The sequence below is a fragment of the Diadema antillarum genome, unplaced genomic scaffold (genome assembly GCF_040938485.1).
Source record: "Diadema antillarum isolate AM-2024a unplaced genomic scaffold, OU_Dant_1.0 seq00000472_RagTag, whole genome shotgun sequence".
NCBI lineage: Eukaryota > Metazoa > Echinodermata > Echinoidea > Diadematoida > Diadematidae > Diadema > Diadema antillarum.
In genome coordinates, this window is record NW_027271440.1 from 26,759 (window position 1) to 44,215 (window position 17,457).

The window sequence follows — 17,457 nt, forward strand, 5'->3', positions numbered from 1 at the left end:
TTTGCTAATCTGACAAAAGGCTGATATAGATTTTCTCCAATCACAATAGACTGCTAAGTGTCATACTGGATATTTCACTATGTGCAACAATTTTGGCATCACATGATTCATGACATTCACCATCAAAGTTTGATTTACTCTGTGGACATGCCAGATTTCAGCAGATTCTGTTGCTTAATTCCAATATCACTCAGAACTTAAATTCAGCCGTGTTCCTTGCATGCTAAAAAGACTCACTTGAAGGAGCATTAAACTGTCTTGGATCCTGTCCAAAGGGTGGTGTTGTGGGCGTGGTAGGGCCATTACCACTCCAACTTCCTCGTCCTCCATGCCATGATTGGTCCTGAAATTACATAAAAATACATGAACAGCAGGTTAAGAGTCTTATCACAAGGCAGATTTTAAAACATTTTATACTCCACTCTACATGAATTGGAAAATAATGTTTATCCTTACTGCTGCCTGTGCCTGAAGGCAATGGGACATAGGACCTACCTGTGGGGGAAAGGAAGGCTGTCGCCTGGGCTGGTGGCCATGTTGCTCCTGATGCTGTTGTTGTTGCTGCTGCTGCTGCTTTAAGAACCTCGGGGGAAGGTTGCGTGGAGGTTGCCTTTGAAAATTACCACCTGGACAGGGTAGAAACATTAAATGAAGTCATGTTACCCGAGTTAGAGAACGCAACATGATGACAATGATAAAGTAGTGACCATTCATCAGGGTGGTATCACCTTTCCTTCAAAAACCAATGATCATGCCTCTGATTAGATCTGAGTATCCAAGCAGTTTTAACTTGCAGGACAGCATCAAACTTCTAACCTCACCTTTCTAGGGCTTTCCCTTGACCAAATCTGCAAGACAAGAAGTAGATTCCACTTCCATGCTGCCCCAAATTTACATAACACTGACCTCTCTAATTTTCCTACAAATGAAATGAAGTGTTACATGTTCCATTGACAATCAATGTACTTTGCCCCAAATAGAAAATGTCAAGCCAAAAGCAGCAGTACGTACCATCTCTGCGGTCACGCCCCTGCCTTGAGCCGTCACTGCTCCCACTCTCTGTTCTCTGCCTCTTGCCGATCATTCCCTCCAGGGAGTACGGCATCTCACTGCGATCTCTCTCTGGGTCATAATCCCGATCACGAAGCCTTTCTCTGTTGCGGTCTCTGTCCCGAAACTCCAGATCCCTCTCCCGTTCCCGCTCCTTGTGGATTTCATGGCCGGAGTCCCGCTTCTGAATTTCGCGGTGCGCTGGAGGCTCTATGTCGCGCGCCTTCTGCTCGCGGGCAGTTCGCTCATCGAGCTGTCGGAGTTTTTCTGCCGCTCCAGCCTTCTGGCGTTCCTCCTCCCGTCTCTCCTCCTCCATTCGGCGTTGACGAGCTCTCTCGATGTTTGACAGCATGTCATTAGACTGCTTCTGCCTCTGGTGGTGCCATCGGTCATCATCTTCATCCACTGCTTGCCTTGAGTGACCCTGCAGAGTAACCATGGGATACACATATAAAAACTGTCAAAAGACAAGCACATACTTGTTTTCTCTTCCTTTTTTTTTAAATCTATCCCCCTTCATCTCTCTCCTTCCCACTCTCTCTCTCTTTCTGATTTCCATGCAATACACAATTGACAGGCCTATTCATGGCAATGACGGGGCTGCCAACGTCTCCACATCCAAATCCACTGGGATAATTGTGTCTTACATGAATGTCATCAGCAAATATGACTTCTACGTCAGGGATGCTTTTACTTTCAGAACAGAACAAATAAATATCAGCAATTTTGGAGCCTTGTGGAAAATCAGATACTCTTCGCAGTTCTGCAATAGACGAGGTTCATTGACATTAAAAAAAGTATTGCCTGAGGGATAAAACCAAATCCTGTGTGTATTACGTGCATAGCTCTAGGGCGCGGTACGCATACTGCATACCCGCCTGCCTGACCGGCCTCATAAAATCCCACGCAATGATGGGACATGGGATATACGCTTACGCACTTGCCCACCCATATGGGGCCCCCCATACGTAATTTTTGCCCTTAAGCAAGTCGAGTCATGGCTTGACGTCATGGGAATCTCGTCTATAACCATCCATGACTCTACAGGAAGATTCACAGTTCTGTCCCATCTTGGGTCCCTGGTCACAAGCGCCGCATTTGAGCACTCAGAAGTAAATCAAAGCAAACCGATCCGTAACATACTGTGCCAGATTTGGAGCGTTCAAACGCTCTGTGGAGAAAGCGTACCTCATGAGTTATTTAGTTAGAGGGGGTCACACATTTTGTAGCAACAGCAACCTGGCGCAACTAAGCTACTTACAGATGTCCCGAACAAAGGAACAAACCCTTTGCAATATGATGTATGTACATGTTATGAGTGTTCTGCCCATGCCAACTTCTGGTGCAGATATGGTATGATTTTGGAGCACATTGGGAAGTGGTCCACTTTTGGCTTGCTAAGTACGGGACGGCACACTTAAGCAGAGTTCGAGAGCTCCTCTGGCGCAAGTATGGCGCGGTACAGTACGCTTCAGGATTGCGCTTGAATGCACCCTAATGAGATAGTAATCACAGGTTATGTATTTCATCAGGTAATCTCGTAATCACAAAGTTTTCTGTTTGAAGTAAATCCAACATTTCAAACTGGATTGTAATCATCAGTTTGCGAAAAGTGGTCGATTGAAAAAGAAAGGGTGAGTGACATAGTTTCAGGGTGGCACTGGGAGTACCCAGGAGAAACAAAAGGTTACTGAACTATGAACATGGCATATATTTATCAGTTACATTGTATACGGCTTCAGCCATGTGTCTGGGAGTATCTACTTATATCGTCAGACCAGCATACTGAATGCATGCCTGATAGTTTCCCTTTCTTAGTTTCCTTGGAAAGTATGATGATTAGAGTCATTTTCTGAAAGGCGAATTTGTATAGTTTCATCAATTTTTTTCATTTGCTCTAATCAGATTTCTTTCCTTTGCTCTCTTTCACATATCAGGCAAAGAATGAAACATTTATATCTTTGTACTGAAGAATATCAAATTACTGTAACTTTCTCAATAGCTTTTATTTTTAAGTTTTCTTCATTTTATGGGGGGGGGGGGGGGGGGAGGAGTGGCTCTAATGCAATGAAGTTATGCAGCCGATTCATCAAAGCCCTACTCCTGTATTGGGTTGGAGCAAAATTTACACTATCTTTACTTCAACATGTTGAGGTGGTCTACATATTACGGGAATTTTCCAGTTAATAATAAATTGTTTTGTTAAACTAGAAGGCCAGTTAACATGGAAACTGCATTTCACAATCTACTTTAGGGGAACACACAACTGAGGAAAAAAGTGATGGAATATATAGTAAGAAAGCAGCATGAACACAAAGCTTATAAATGTAAAGTTACTATTAAAAACAGTCAAATTCCCATGGTACGTTTGTCTGCAACAGTGAGATTAGTAAGTTGCATGCATACACATTGTAACAGGGAAAAGTGCCAATTTAACACTGCAAATTAACAAATAGCTGCAAGCAGACCAACATGGGAACAGGAATATCACTTAATCAAGATATTACAATACGTATAAATTCATAAATAACATCAAGTTTGAAGATTGAGCTCATTAGTGCATGCTAATCTTTTCAGTTTTCCTAGCAAGTCCAATATTGTTATCTTTTGCAGGCTGTGAAGGACCCACAAGGCCTTTTTGTTCTGCATCTACTTTTCTCCCCCCCCCCCTTGATGAACACAACAGAATGATATACAGATAAGATTTAGATTGTACAATGAAATGTGTTCAGTCTTAAACTGCCCTGTTTGACAGTCTTCACACCACCTTATGTCTCACTTTGCTATTACATCACGATAATTATGTCACCACTACACAGAACAATCAAATTTAGGTTTTAATCATGCAAATGAACATCTGTCTACTATAATGTCATAAAAACCAAATGAGTATGCACTTAACAAAAGGAAATGAACAAGCTGGGTTTTGGAGACAAAATTGAAAGTCAAATGAAGGCAGTACGAAATACTGAAGGCGCATGTACAGGAGTAAACATAGGCCAAATTCAGCGGGTTTGCACTTTAAACTGGCAATAGGATAAATGCAACACACTACAAGCAGGAATTGAAGAAATATCTCAGGAAAATGGCAGCAATCAACCGGAACTGCAACAAAGCTTTAATTCATTAACTTGGAAAAGTAACATAGATAGGCCCTCAGTGCATGCACAACAATATTGGGTTAAACACTGGGACACACTAGGAACACAACAACTGGGGAGGGGTGAAGTTGGGGGGTTGAAGAGGCTGAGCAACAAGTTATTTGGTCTACCTTACTGCCATGTGGATGGTGGGGAGGTGGCCTTTGAAATTGGGGCGGCCTGCGACCGAAATGCCCATGTGATGGGGGCTGGTGTGGCCCTCTGTGCTCATGTGAGCCTCGATTCCAATCCTGTTTAGAGTCAAGTCAGGAAGGCACGTCACATTGTGAGGGGGAAACAAATGGTTGGAGTACCCTCTCTCCCTTCTTTCTCTGGAGGAAAGTCATCCTTCCTTAGTGAAGACAGTCTATTTAATAGGTAGCCCCATCCTTGCTTTCTTTGCACACTATACCTGATCTTGTCAAGTACTCATATTTTATGTGGAAGAGGATTCATATGATCAGCTGGCTTCTTTCAGATAACCCTCAAGCTTGTCTGACCAGCTCTTAATCAACAGAATGTCATCATGATAAGGTCTGTCTACTGATTGGTTCCTTGCTATTACAAAATGATGTGACGATGTTCCATAACCAACGATATGAATTTCCAGGGGAACTAAATCTGGACAATAGCACAGATGCCTGTTTGGTATCCAACTCAATGGATCTGTATGATGCATCAAAATGAGCGGTTAACATTTTTTTAACCCACAGAAAATTATGAGACAAACAATGGCAGCTTTGATATATTTTGCAGAAGCAATGACTATTTTAAGAGCAAAATAAAAACCAGTGATATATGATATGATATGAAAGTGTGCAATCCTACTTTCCCAAGTATTGACTTTCATGATAATACATAAAGGTTATCAGAAGAAAATGTGGAGTACTTTCTGGAGGCTCCTTTCTGTTGGATAATTAAGAGCTATCATAAAACAGCCAACATGTCCCTCTGTAAAGGCATATCACAGTCCATAGAAATAATTTGTACTAAACCATCATAAAATAAGAATGAAAACATGTGATCTGTCCAATGCCAGCATAGGAAACAGATGTACAAATTAACATTCCAGTTAGATGTTATATATTAGACAAAATCAATCATGCTTTGGCCTATTACATACGACTTCTTTTTGGTATTACTGCAAATCAAATTGTATACGTGTATCAATTAATTTGAAACATTTTGGTGGTCACACGCAAATCAGAAAGTGTAACCTCACTGCATAATCTGTCAATTATTAAAGCATCTTGTGAAAATCATACAAGTGGTTTACAAATCTACAAGTACATTTATTTTGGTATGAACCTTTCACAGGACCTCTGAGAAGGTAAAGAAATTATCCTCATGTTGATGAAAAAATACATCAAATGACAGAGTTTTCAAATCAGAGTATAACAGTGAAGCATGGTGTTTGTCCTGATTATGCTTCAGATAGTACACAGAGCAATTAATATTGCATGAATGATGAAATATTATGGGGGAAAAAGTACCAAAATTATGAGCTACAAATAATAAGATGCAATGACAGAATTTATTATGTTAATTTCACATGACCTTCAAACCCAAATGAGAGTCACACTGGTGCTAGCACCTTTTCCCTGCAGTAATGGACATAATAGTCTTGTACAGCAGCCCAATTTCATATGGACCAGTTAAGAAACATGTTGACATCTCAACAAACCGTACACACAAACACACAAACAGCGAGTCACATCTTCATTCAAGTTAGTGTTCACACACAGTCTATCCCAGTCCACCATGCCCCACCCAATGATGGGCACCTACTTACCGGTGGGTCAATGTTGGGAGGCCCTCTGCCATGGTGTGGGCCCGGACCCCTGGCCATAGGGGGAGGTGGTCCTCCCTCCCTCTCACTGGCATCCCAAGCAGCCCTTGGCTGGCCAGGGGGAAAGCCATCACTAGTCTAGAATATTCAAAGAGACATTACAATCCATGCATGAGACACACTCAATCTTATCCTAGCTGGATACGTTACTTACCATTATACAAACTGAGAACAATATCATCTATTAAAGGCATGATTTACCATTTGCAGATGAATCAAAACCCCAGCATTAGTGCTTCAAAACAGTTCTAAAATGTGAGTTAGGGATAGAAACAACCAATGTAAAAATTTGAATCAGTGTAATCGATTTTAAGTATTGTTAGATATACAAAATGTGAACAATAGTCATAATAGAAATGTTTCCAGACTAAACCATCTACAGTTATGGTTTAATGAGAAAAATAGTGATATCTCCTTATATTTTACGCTTTACTGCACAAACATTATATGGTAGGATGTTTGTGATACCACTGCTTTACACATATGCATCAAAAGTGATATCTTGAACACTTTTAAATCACTGCTCCCAAAGGTAAACAGGGCCTTTAACCCGTTGAGGATGGTTTGATTTTGCTACAACACGCATTTCCCATAGACACCTGCCCGAGTATACTCGGGACTCGTCCTCAATGGGTTAAGATGCCTTTGAGTGTATCAATGCTATTATGCATCTTTCAATAACTGGATAATATTGCTTCCTGCAATTTGCATCAGAGACATCCAAAATGGTGACATAAATCTCCCAAACAAAACATTTCCTCCTAGTTCATCAGACATTGCTCAAACACATAAACACAAGGAATCAGTAACATTCAACATATAAAACACTACTGTAAAAGTGGACATTTTCACGTTGTGGAAATTTTTACACATTTCGCATGAATAGAAACTTGCTTAAAGATGAAAAGCATGTGAATATTCTCTCTTCTTATATGTTCCACAATGTAATGTCTTGATTCCATGGAATTTACAAACACACAGAAGTCACATTACTAGTGCCAAAAGTAATCCCGTAAAAATAACCACTTTTACAGTATTTTCAAATGCCTATGTGCCAACACCATCCCTGTGTGTTAGGAGAATTCATCCCTGCAAAGTGTCCTGCCATCAGTCATAGGGTGATGGATAGTTGTCATCATCATAGAGACTACTCTGCCATCTCATAGCATCCTCTGGCATGACTTCAAGGCATGAGGTGAACTAACCCTGTTCACAAGGATGTGATTTTACTTGAATATTAGAGCAAACCCAAACTGAGAGAGCAATGTGGATTGAGTGAAAGCAGCAACATTAGTAGAAACATCAGTAAAAGTTTGAGGAAAATCACACAATCGATGCAAAAGTTATTAATTTTTAAAGTTTTGGTATTGGAACCGCTGGATATCACTTTTGTAGTATAATGAAAGAGCTCTCGACTAACTGCTTTCAGAAAGCAGGGGGAATATTGCTACCCTTAACATATGTCAGTATCAAGTTGATGGAATGTGTAATTTTCATGAAAAATGAATTTTGTGGAATTCCTTTTATATTGTTGTCCACACATGACGCCATAACCTCTAGTAGTGTCCTCATCCAATGGTTCCAACACCAAAACTTTGACAATTCATAACTTTTGCATCGATTGTGTGATTTTCCTCAAACTTTCACTGATGTGTTCTACTAATGTTGCTGCTTTCACTCAATCCACATTGCTCTTTGGGTTTGGGTTTCCTATAGCATGGGGACACCATGGATTAGTGGGCAGGCTGGCCTGCCTCAGATATATATGAGAATTTCCCATGATGAACAGTGTACAGCTTTATCACTGATCTCGGTGTAAGTACACACACAGCTGCAGAATCTCAAGTGGAGTCAGCCGTTATCGATGAGCGTACACTTCAAAACGCTATTCGCTGACGGCTGCTATTTGTGGTTTTTTAATGTACCCCAGTGGGCAGCCAATGAAGGTAGATTCAATCAGACCATCCATGTTTTCCCATGCTATCGGGTCTATGAGATCTGACTATAGCATACAAAAGCACTTCTTATCAGATTCCCCACACAGACCTCCCTTAAGCATCTTTTAAAAAGTCCAGAGAATTAATATGCTTAAGACTGTCACATTAGCTGTAAAAATGTCAGATAAGACTACATACCACTGGAGGTCGACCATTAAAATCCTCCTCTTTCCTGACTTCTTTTTCCTTTGGTGCCTCTGGTGCGGTCTGTTTCAATCTGTGAGGAATAAAAAATAACACATCAATTAAAATTATGCAGTGTCACAGATATTACCATTTTTCTTTTTAAAGTGTATCCGTACACAAAAATTTAGTTTTCTGGCATTGTAGGTTATTGTACTGGTAATATCCCTATGAAATACAAGAGTGCAACGTTACTCACATACAGAGATATAGCAATATATAAAGAGACATAGAGCAATCTCTAAAATGCCAAAAATTACATGCGCCTTGATCTAAGAGTAGTCTTCTGGCCTTATCGACTGCATTCGATTGCTTGTTAGATAATTTTCTGTACAATCAGTGTACTACGATATTTTCAAAACATGCTAACGCACACCACGCCAGGCCACTGACCAGGCAGCCGCGGCAGCCTCTACTGCGGATGCACAAGGCTCGATGAGGCGATACCGATAGACAGTATTCGATATAGCTGTGTGAAGATGGAGGCGAACGAAGGAAATGTGCACACACCGATGGTCTACCTCGGCTACTATTTTCAGATTTGGCTACTATTGCAGCGCGTACTAGTGCGTGCTGATTTATCAAAATTAATATTTCACAGTTTGGGACATTTTTTGTGATGGGATAGTATTTTCTCTAGAGTTCTTAGGACATGCTCTCACACCTCTCAAATTTAAATTTTAGGGGAGAGATTCCCTTTAATCCATATGATTCTTCTTGCCCAATATATAATGCACACGATTGCAATAACAAATAGCCAGGTCAACAAATCTTTGTAATTTGCTAGAAACTGGAAATGAAACAGTAAATGTCCGTAGTATAATATAAATATATATATATAAATATATATACATATATATATATATCAACTCCCCTCTCCAGGTCCCCCCCCCCCCACATGTGCGCACACTCACACACACACACACACACCACACACAACACACACACACACAATGTACTGTATACCCCAAATATTTTGCAGGTTTTCATTGTCGTGAATTTCGCGAGTCGGGTGCTATTCGCGAATCTAAAAACACATGAATATATCAACTCTGATCCCCACATGAACACGACCTGCATGCATACATTTCTCCGTTCATAACAGAGCTCCACGATTGTGAATTCAACAACTTGCAAAGATGTCCCCATTTGTGACAAATCAGACTCGCTAAATATATGGCATATACAGTACACGATACAATGATTATATGAGTGCTCCTTTCTGCATTAAACATCTTTCCACCTACCCCTTGTCCCGCTTCTTTGGGGAGTCATCTTCCTCGTCGCTGAAGACAATTTTCTCGGAGTAATCCACCTCTCCACTGGCCCCCGCCCATCCTTCCTCAGTCTTGGAACCAGCCAGTGAGTCCATGTCAGTGAGATGCTTCAGGTTGACAATAGCAGGCCTGGAGCCAGCATCCTTACGGGACGCCCCCTTCTCTGGCTGGCCACCGTGCCTTGGAGGGGCGTAGCCTCTTCCTTGTCCCGGCTGGGGCATCCTGTATGGAAATCCAGGGAGGGATGCAATCATCCTAATGTAAAACCATGGGTACTACAACATTTCAATGAATCAAACACATTTATGCAAACACGTGTGCACACACGTATCACTGTACAGGCCATATATTTTGCATTGTCTTTATTATTGGAAGTCAACTGATATTTAAGATTATCAATATAAACAATGACTCGAAATATTGCCTCTTGTCATACAAATGAGCTGCAGGGTTTGTAATCATGAACTTTTCCCTCTGAAAAGGGATTATACTTTTTTTCTAATTCAATCACTGTGTTTAGTGGTGGCTAATTCAATCACTCTCAAAATTGTCCTTCAATTCACAAATATATGGCTTCATCAGGTTACTGGAACTCTCTATGCATTTACTTGCATGCACTGCATTGACTACTCTTACTTGAATACATACTATTCTGTATCTCTAAATTACCTGAAAAGTAAACAGTCTTCATTAACTTGATGCACAGAGACCCTGCAAGTACAGTTTGATTACTTATCCTTACGCTATAATTTGATGTACATAATAATCGAACAATTTGTAGTCATAAATTGTCAGAAATTTACTCTCTCCACTTTTGCATTGAAATTGTGGCATGGTACATGGTATTGCAATTTGTTTCTTGCCACTGTTATCATTTAAGATGACCCTTTAAAGAATACTTCTTTACTCATAATGTAGAAACACAGGCATTAAAGCAATTCTTGATAACTTTTCTGTGGGTTTTTAACGGCTATGCACAGCTAGGATGACAAATGATATCTCAAAATAAAGTTAGTAAAAGCTCTGCTGTCAGTCATAGGGTGATGGATAGTTGTCTTCGTAACAGAAAACCATTCTGCCATCAGAATACATCATTCAGCATTGATCAACTCAGCTAACAGATTTCAACTTAACCCTGACTGGACCACTAGGAGGTTTCCTAGGATAACTTTTCTACTATATCAATTAAAATGGACAAACAAACAAAATTTTCCCTATCAAAATATTCTTAAAATCATCAAGTTTGATTAGCCTGGATTTGAAAGAATATCTAAGGCATGGCTCGACACTAACTTTTTTGTTTGGTGGCCCGATAGGGCCACCACAATCCTAAATTTCAAATTTTTGGTGGCCCGAGAGAAAAATGTGGTGTCCCGAAAAAAAAACCAATAAAAAACATTAAAAGTCCTTTTTTTTATGAGTCAAATATTTAAGATTTATGATAGCAAGAATTAGAAGTTGGACATATCTACTCATAAATAAACTTCAACAAACTTGCAACACTCACTCTCAGGCATTCATTCAGTCCTTTTCATCCATCCTTTGAACAAATTTAACTGCTAATTTCCGGCGCAAAAAGTTATGAATTTATTGACATACTTTTCAAAAAATTTTGGTGGCCCGAGGCGGGCCACCAAATTTGCCCTTTTTAAAAATTTGGTGGCCCGACTTTCATTTTTGGTGGCCCCGGGCCACCGGGCCACCGTTAGTGTCGAGCCCTGTCTAAGGACACAAAAATATCCATGAATCCTATTCACACATATATTAAGCCATTCATATGCAAGATGTCTGTCAAAAACACAAAGGAGCTCATGTTTGTTCTGAAATCTTCACTTACATAAGCAAGGGGAGACTGATATTTTCAAACAGCACTTTGTACTTTTGTAGACCATGCACACCATGCCCATTGTTTAATGCACCTACAGACCAAAAGGTAATGGGGTACTTACATAGCATTGGGATGGTAGGAGTGTCGAGGAGGGGGGTGGCCCTGCATGCCAGGCCCAGGGTAGCCCATGGGGTAGGCACCCAATGGAGGGGGCCCTCTGGGACCACCTGGGCCAGCAGGCATTCCATGGGGTCCAAACTGCATCTACAGTATAAACACAGCAATGGTGTAGGTATAGTCAAATAAAGATTCACAGCACTATATATGATTCAGACTGATTAAATGCTTACCATAAGAACATTAAATCAGTATGTGCTCTCTTTGCCTCTACAGAAGTTTGATTGACAGCAGAACACAAAATATACTGTGGATACTTCAAAATCAATGCTATCATATCATTACATAATTAATGCGAACAATTGTAAAGCATAATTTCCACATTCTGTTGATATTCAAATTCAGGCATTTGATAAATTGGATACAAATCAGAAGAAACCCAGCAAGATTAACTTCAACTACTAATAGAAGCATCATCATTCATATCTGGAATTTAATATCAGATTACATTTCTTTATTTTTGCTGTCAGTCATAGGGTGATGGATAGTTGTCTTCATAACAGAAAACCATTCTGCCATCAGAATACATCATTCAGCATTATCTGGTTGTAACAACCATCAGTTGAGAGCCAAAAGGACAAACACACTCTTTATCCTTGACTCCATACAAAGTAAATAACCTTCAACCCCACATAATCATACTGCTGACTGGTTAACATTGAACAAATTCGGGTAGCATCTTCTAACCTCACTTCTACATTACTACAAAGTGGATGATGTTAGCACTTTAGATACTTTGGATTGTACCAATGCATATTTGTACGTACCTCTCCCTCACCTATAAACAATGCTACACATCTATCATTAAGAATAGATATTTGCAGCCGACCACTTACATAAGATTGCATCATACCCCTGAACTGGGGGTGCATGGGGCCGGGCGGTGGAGGGGGAGTCCCCTGAGCACCATTCATGATTCCAGCAGGGGGAATGTTGGGAGGCAACATGGACTGGTCCTTGCTAAGGGCTGCACCCGATGAGGCCGGCCCTTCACCCTCCCCCGTCCCAGTACCAGCGGATTTGTTCAGGGAGCTGCCACCTTCCCGCCAACTCTTTACATCTGGTTGAGAGAAAAGCAAAGAATATACAGTACACTAGTAAAATGAAAGCCCTATCAAACCGCCATTACTGCGCCACCGTTCTTCTTCTGGTCAAGACAAGAAATGATATATATGTTACATGCTTTACTTCACATTATACTTATTTTTTTCCTATAGATGTGAACAGGACATTTTCTCCTCCCCTGATACAATCTCGAAACTTCCAAATACAGTAGAGATTTTCTGACAAAATATTCTGATTTCTGATTTCAAGACTTAAGGTGGTGGGACTGAACAACATTCTCAATTTACGCCCACTGAATTTTTAATAGAACCCCTAGGATTATCTTTTCACAGTACACATTTGACACAGCACACTTTATTCATTAAGAATCAAAACGTATGTGTATATACACCTCTGGTATTACCTAAGAAGACTAGTAAACACACAGGTTTCACACGGGTGAAAAACTACACATTATAAAAATGATACAAAACAATAACATATCATTTAAATGCAAACACAAAACTGAAATATACATTGAAAAATTTCTTTACATTTAAAAGCTCACTGAATATTACATATTACACTGCTAAATATATATTGCACCTGTAGTATTAAATGAGATATCACAGCTTACTTTGTGGTCTGAGGCTCGGTCCAGGTCCGTACTGAACCTCTTTGGGCTTCTCTTTCTCTTTCTCGGGGTCCTTGCTGCTTGATGGAGCATGCTGTGCTTGGTCGCCCGACATACCCAGAGTAGGGAATTCTTGATCCAGGCGTGATGGGACATTCCGTACGGGAGCCCCTTGTTGGTTTCCTATTCCTGGCAAGGGAGAAAGGGGAGAAAGAATAGCTAGGACAGAGTGCTCTTGGTAGCAAGAAATGAGTAGAAGGGCTTCCATTGGAAAATCTGCCTAAAATTTGTCACCCAGCAAACCAACTGAAAGGTTTGATAGAGTTTTTATTAGCTCATGGAATGAATCTCTACAGCTACACTCTTTGATGATTTCTCAATATCATGTGAGCACATACAGTTGCATTCCTCTAAGCAAACGTCACTTAGCCCTGGCTTGCACTGTTTGACTAATAGCCTAGCTGTGAACGTAAGATCTCATGGTGTTCTAAGATAATGAAATGAAACAAAACAAAAAGTGACTACTGTATTGCACACTCGGTTTAGAGATGATTCCAAAGTCAACATGTGTAAGTAGGGTTGACCAAATGAATAAATGCCAGAAAAAAGCCTGATCCTCTGCCCCCGTTTAGACGCAAGCCAGTTTATACCAAAACTCAACAAAGAAACGACATATAAAGAATCATCGCACAGCCGACAGACCATTCAGATGCTAATCTTGATCGTTCTGGAAAACGTATAGATGTGCAGTTTCCCACTGCGCATGCTGTTATGGTCATGAGTGACAACTACAAATGTATGGGGTCACCTTTCATGTGCGCTCCCACTAAGTCCTGCCCAGTTATACCCTTCTATGGTCACCATATGTTCAGACACACAATGGATACAATGGAATGCTGATTCGTTATCGAGTTCTAGTTCGAAACGATGTTCTAACCATTGTTTTGTTATACATCTTTTCGATATACATTGTTTTGCTAGTCATCCTTCAGACGTATAAATTCATCTTATAGCTATACCAATACCGTTCCAATATATTTTTGCGTCTGAACACCCTGTCTCTCCGATCAAGTATAAATTTTTTTGCGTCTGAAAACCCTGTCTGTCTGTTCAAGTATAATTTTTTTGAATCTGAACACCCTGTCTGTCCGTTCAAGTATAATTTTTTTTTGCGTCTGAACACCCTGTCTGTCCGAATAAGTATAACTTTATTGCGTCTGAACACCTGTCTGTCCGTTCAAGTATAAATTTTTTGCATATGAACACCCTGTCTGTCCGCAAACTGCATGACCTCTCACCTTGCTGAGGTGCACTGGCTGCAGATGGGTGCCAGGATTTGCCTGACTGAGTGTCTTCTTGGGTTGGTGTTTCCTGTGACTGCTGAGTAGGGTTGGTCTGGGCTGTGCTGGGTGCCGTAGCACCACTGGACACAAAAGAAAGATTACAGTTAAAGTACAGTAAGGCCAAAAAAAAAAGGTTGTATTGGCGTAACATGATATTTTCAAATAGGGTCGGTCGGGCGGATTTTTTTTTGATTTTTTTTTTTGCTACCTGCATTTTATGTGTATAACTCGTGCTCAGTAAACACTTACAACTGCTGCACCGTATGTGCTGTGTTCATCTATTCTACAAATCATTTATGAGGCCGATATTACTCGAATTATACCCCTTCACAGAATTTAAAGATGTTGAAATCCCTATCCTGAATGTTTTCACTTCATATTTTACTATTTGGACTTAGATAAGATAGATGCAAATTGACCCATATGTACAATCTTTTCATCGCACACGGCGATCTCTATTACAGTTCCACATATACAGATTCGTGTAAGTTCTCCACACAAGAAACCTATGGCAAAACTGTGCACAATACATTGCAGTCTGAATGTAAAGTATACACTGTATAAATCTTCATAGAGTACGCGTCCGTGTTGGAGACAGATGATGTACTGAACAAGCGAGGCTATGCGAGGCGCTAGCGAGATCTCTCCCTCGTACATCCGATATCTCCAGAGCCGTTTCCACTTCCGGGGTTTTTGCGATCGTGATTGCAGTCAAGAAGATACTTGATATCGATAGCAAAAAAAATAATAAAAAAACATAGGGTCGGCGGAATTTTTAGGGTCGGGCGGGTTACGCCAATACAACAATTTTTTTTTTTTTTGGCCTAACCTATGACTTTTTACCTTACACACTCTCATTTCACTGAGCATGGAAATAATTGTCTAGATGCATTTCTGCCCATCTCATCAAACGATATTACCACAGGACATTCCAAGATGAAGTTACAGCTAAAATTTAGACATATCCTAAGTTCAATGACCCTTGACCTCAGGAGCTTTTGCCAAAAATCTAATCAGTACATCTATTCTTTATGTAGCATGCCTGGGCCAGGTAATAAGAAAATCCACTAATCAATTTATCTGACCTGCAATAAATGAGTTGTGGAAAGAACAGAAAGATGGCTAAAGCAAAAATCATAATGCCCCTAATATCCTTAGGGCAAAAGTCATAAAAAGTTGCAACCCACCAAGGCTAAAGTTGTTTGTGAGCAAAAGAAATTATATTGAACTTCAAAATATAAAACATAATGATACACATCAAAAGAGCATCAATACATGCCAATCAGCTATAAAAACTAGTCATAATGATAATAATAGAGCCTCCTGCACCATTTGATAATAAAGAAGTAAGGATAAATTGTCAAAATTACAAGACTTACTCTTGGGATTTCTTCTCCTCTGATCCCCATCCTGCTCCACTACTAGGGACTAGGTTGATATTTGGGTCGTTTCCTTTGTGTTCACTTCTCAAGCTTGGGAGATTTGCTGGTGTGGGAAGGCGACGGGCATTGCCCACTTTGCCAAGACTTTGCAATCCACGGCCATGGCTCACTGATCACACATCGACAGAAGCATGGGAAGAGAGTGTGTGGTGAAATCTTTTCACCATTCTCAACAGTTTGCACAACACAAAGGGTGTACAAATCCCTACATCACTATCTATACACAGTGTACTAGTAGAGTATATAATTCTTTATACACAAGTTTCAATACACATCATCATCACATCATGCACACTCAATCCAGTTTTGTCAAGCTGCTAAAATATTGTGAATGTAATACATCACTCATAACCAAATCTAAACTTCTCTTTCATAGTTCAATTTCAATACTTCAAACAAAAGTTAATGTACATTGTACCTGAAGGATATTCAGACAAAATTAATTGATGTCCAACAATATAATGAGGGTTGAAAAATTTTGAAAAATGGAACAATTAATATTAAAAGTTTACAAATACGGTTGTCTAAAAAAAAAAGAGCATCAAAATTTACAGGTGCTGGAAATCAAGAAGGTTTTTTTTTTTTTTTCAGTGAATTTTTTATGGAAAGAACAATTGCCAAACTACATTGTACAGTTCACAGACACGAAACTAAACATTTTAAGGAGAAGTGTCCATATTGTACATATATATGCCCTCTCATACAACCACAAGAAAGGTACAATTTGACTGACAACATACAACAAGTATATGAGGGAGTTGGGTTTCTAGTATCCTTTGACGTTTAAGCTAATCAATGACTGCACATATTTTCATGAAAGATTAATAAGCATTGGTTCAACTCACCTGCTTGTTTTTGGGGTTCTACGCTTTTGCCTTTATAAGTATCATATAAGTTGAGGGAAGAGTATTTTGTTTTTCCATCTTTCCCCTTGTTTGTCACTGCTGAGCGGTCAGACATGCTGTATTTCCTGGCATGGAGCTTTTATTCACGGTACCCCAGAACGTGCAAGCAGCCACTGCAAAGAAAAGACGGCACAAATATACGAGGTCACAAAGGGTACAGTGCATTCATCAAGTTCACTCAATTTCACAGGAAACCCGAGACAAGAACTTCAAACTCTAATTACATTGTACTTTTCAGACATCCCTCAATTCCCATGATTTCCAATGAGGCACTTTTGTCAACGGTGGCAGACACTGCCAGATACATGTACAAGAAAATGTAGTTCATTCTAAGTCTGTCAGTCAGAATATAAAACTGAAGAAACAGCATCTTGAAAAAAAAAGCAAATCAAAAGGAAATACTAGTCAATAGAAACTGAATTAAATGATACAATGTGTATGGTGCCAGCAGTTGATGAAGTTAGTTTCCCAATCAAATACATGCAGAACTTTTTCAAGCAGAAAAGGTACATGTACAAGTATAACCGTAACTCAGCAAATATAATTCCTACAGCTGATGTTATCATAATAGTATGAAGGCTTTCAATC

General features: G+C 39.9%; 1 protein-coding gene and 3 non-coding genes across 4 annotated transcripts in view; all 4 read right to left on the bottom strand.

The window, feature by feature from the left end:
* Nucleotides 1-17,457, bottom strand: part of LOC139733350 (uncharacterized) — a 50,215-nt gene that overhangs the window by 18,718 nt on the left and 14,040 nt on the right. The window contains exons 2-14 of the mRNA XM_071644186.1: nucleotides 16,810-16,982; nucleotides 15,902-16,073; nucleotides 14,478-14,602; nucleotides 13,183-13,368; nucleotides 12,338-12,561; nucleotides 11,446-11,588; nucleotides 9,467-9,718; nucleotides 8,178-8,253; nucleotides 5,983-6,117; nucleotides 4,322-4,441; nucleotides 1,012-1,474; nucleotides 496-626; nucleotides 238-343 (exon numbers count right to left, since the gene is read on the bottom strand). Coding sequence (XP_071500287.1) covers nucleotides 238-343; nucleotides 496-626; nucleotides 1,012-1,474; nucleotides 4,322-4,441; nucleotides 5,983-6,117; nucleotides 8,178-8,253; nucleotides 9,467-9,718; nucleotides 11,446-11,588; nucleotides 12,338-12,561; nucleotides 13,183-13,368; nucleotides 14,478-14,602; nucleotides 15,902-16,073; nucleotides 16,810-16,924 — 2,248 coding nt within the window. The 5' untranslated portion in view covers nucleotides 16,925-16,982. The remainder of the gene's footprint in view (nucleotides 1-237; nucleotides 344-495; nucleotides 627-1,011; nucleotides 1,475-4,321; nucleotides 4,442-5,982; nucleotides 6,118-8,177; nucleotides 8,254-9,466; nucleotides 9,719-11,445; nucleotides 11,589-12,337; nucleotides 12,562-13,182; nucleotides 13,369-14,477; nucleotides 14,603-15,901; nucleotides 16,074-16,809; nucleotides 16,983-17,457) is intronic.
* LOC139733381 (small nucleolar RNA SNORD83) lies at nucleotides 7,142-7,216 on the bottom strand. The gene has a single exon (XR_011711079.1). It is a non-coding gene; the product is annotated as a small nucleolar RNA SNORD83 (small nucleolar RNA).
* LOC139733383 (small nucleolar RNA SNORD83) lies at nucleotides 10,521-10,596 on the bottom strand. Its single transcript, XR_011711081.1, has one exon. It is a non-coding gene; the product is annotated as a small nucleolar RNA SNORD83 (small nucleolar RNA).
* Nucleotides 11,963-12,038, bottom strand: LOC139733382 (small nucleolar RNA SNORD83). Its single transcript, XR_011711080.1, has one exon. It is a non-coding gene; the product is annotated as a small nucleolar RNA SNORD83 (small nucleolar RNA).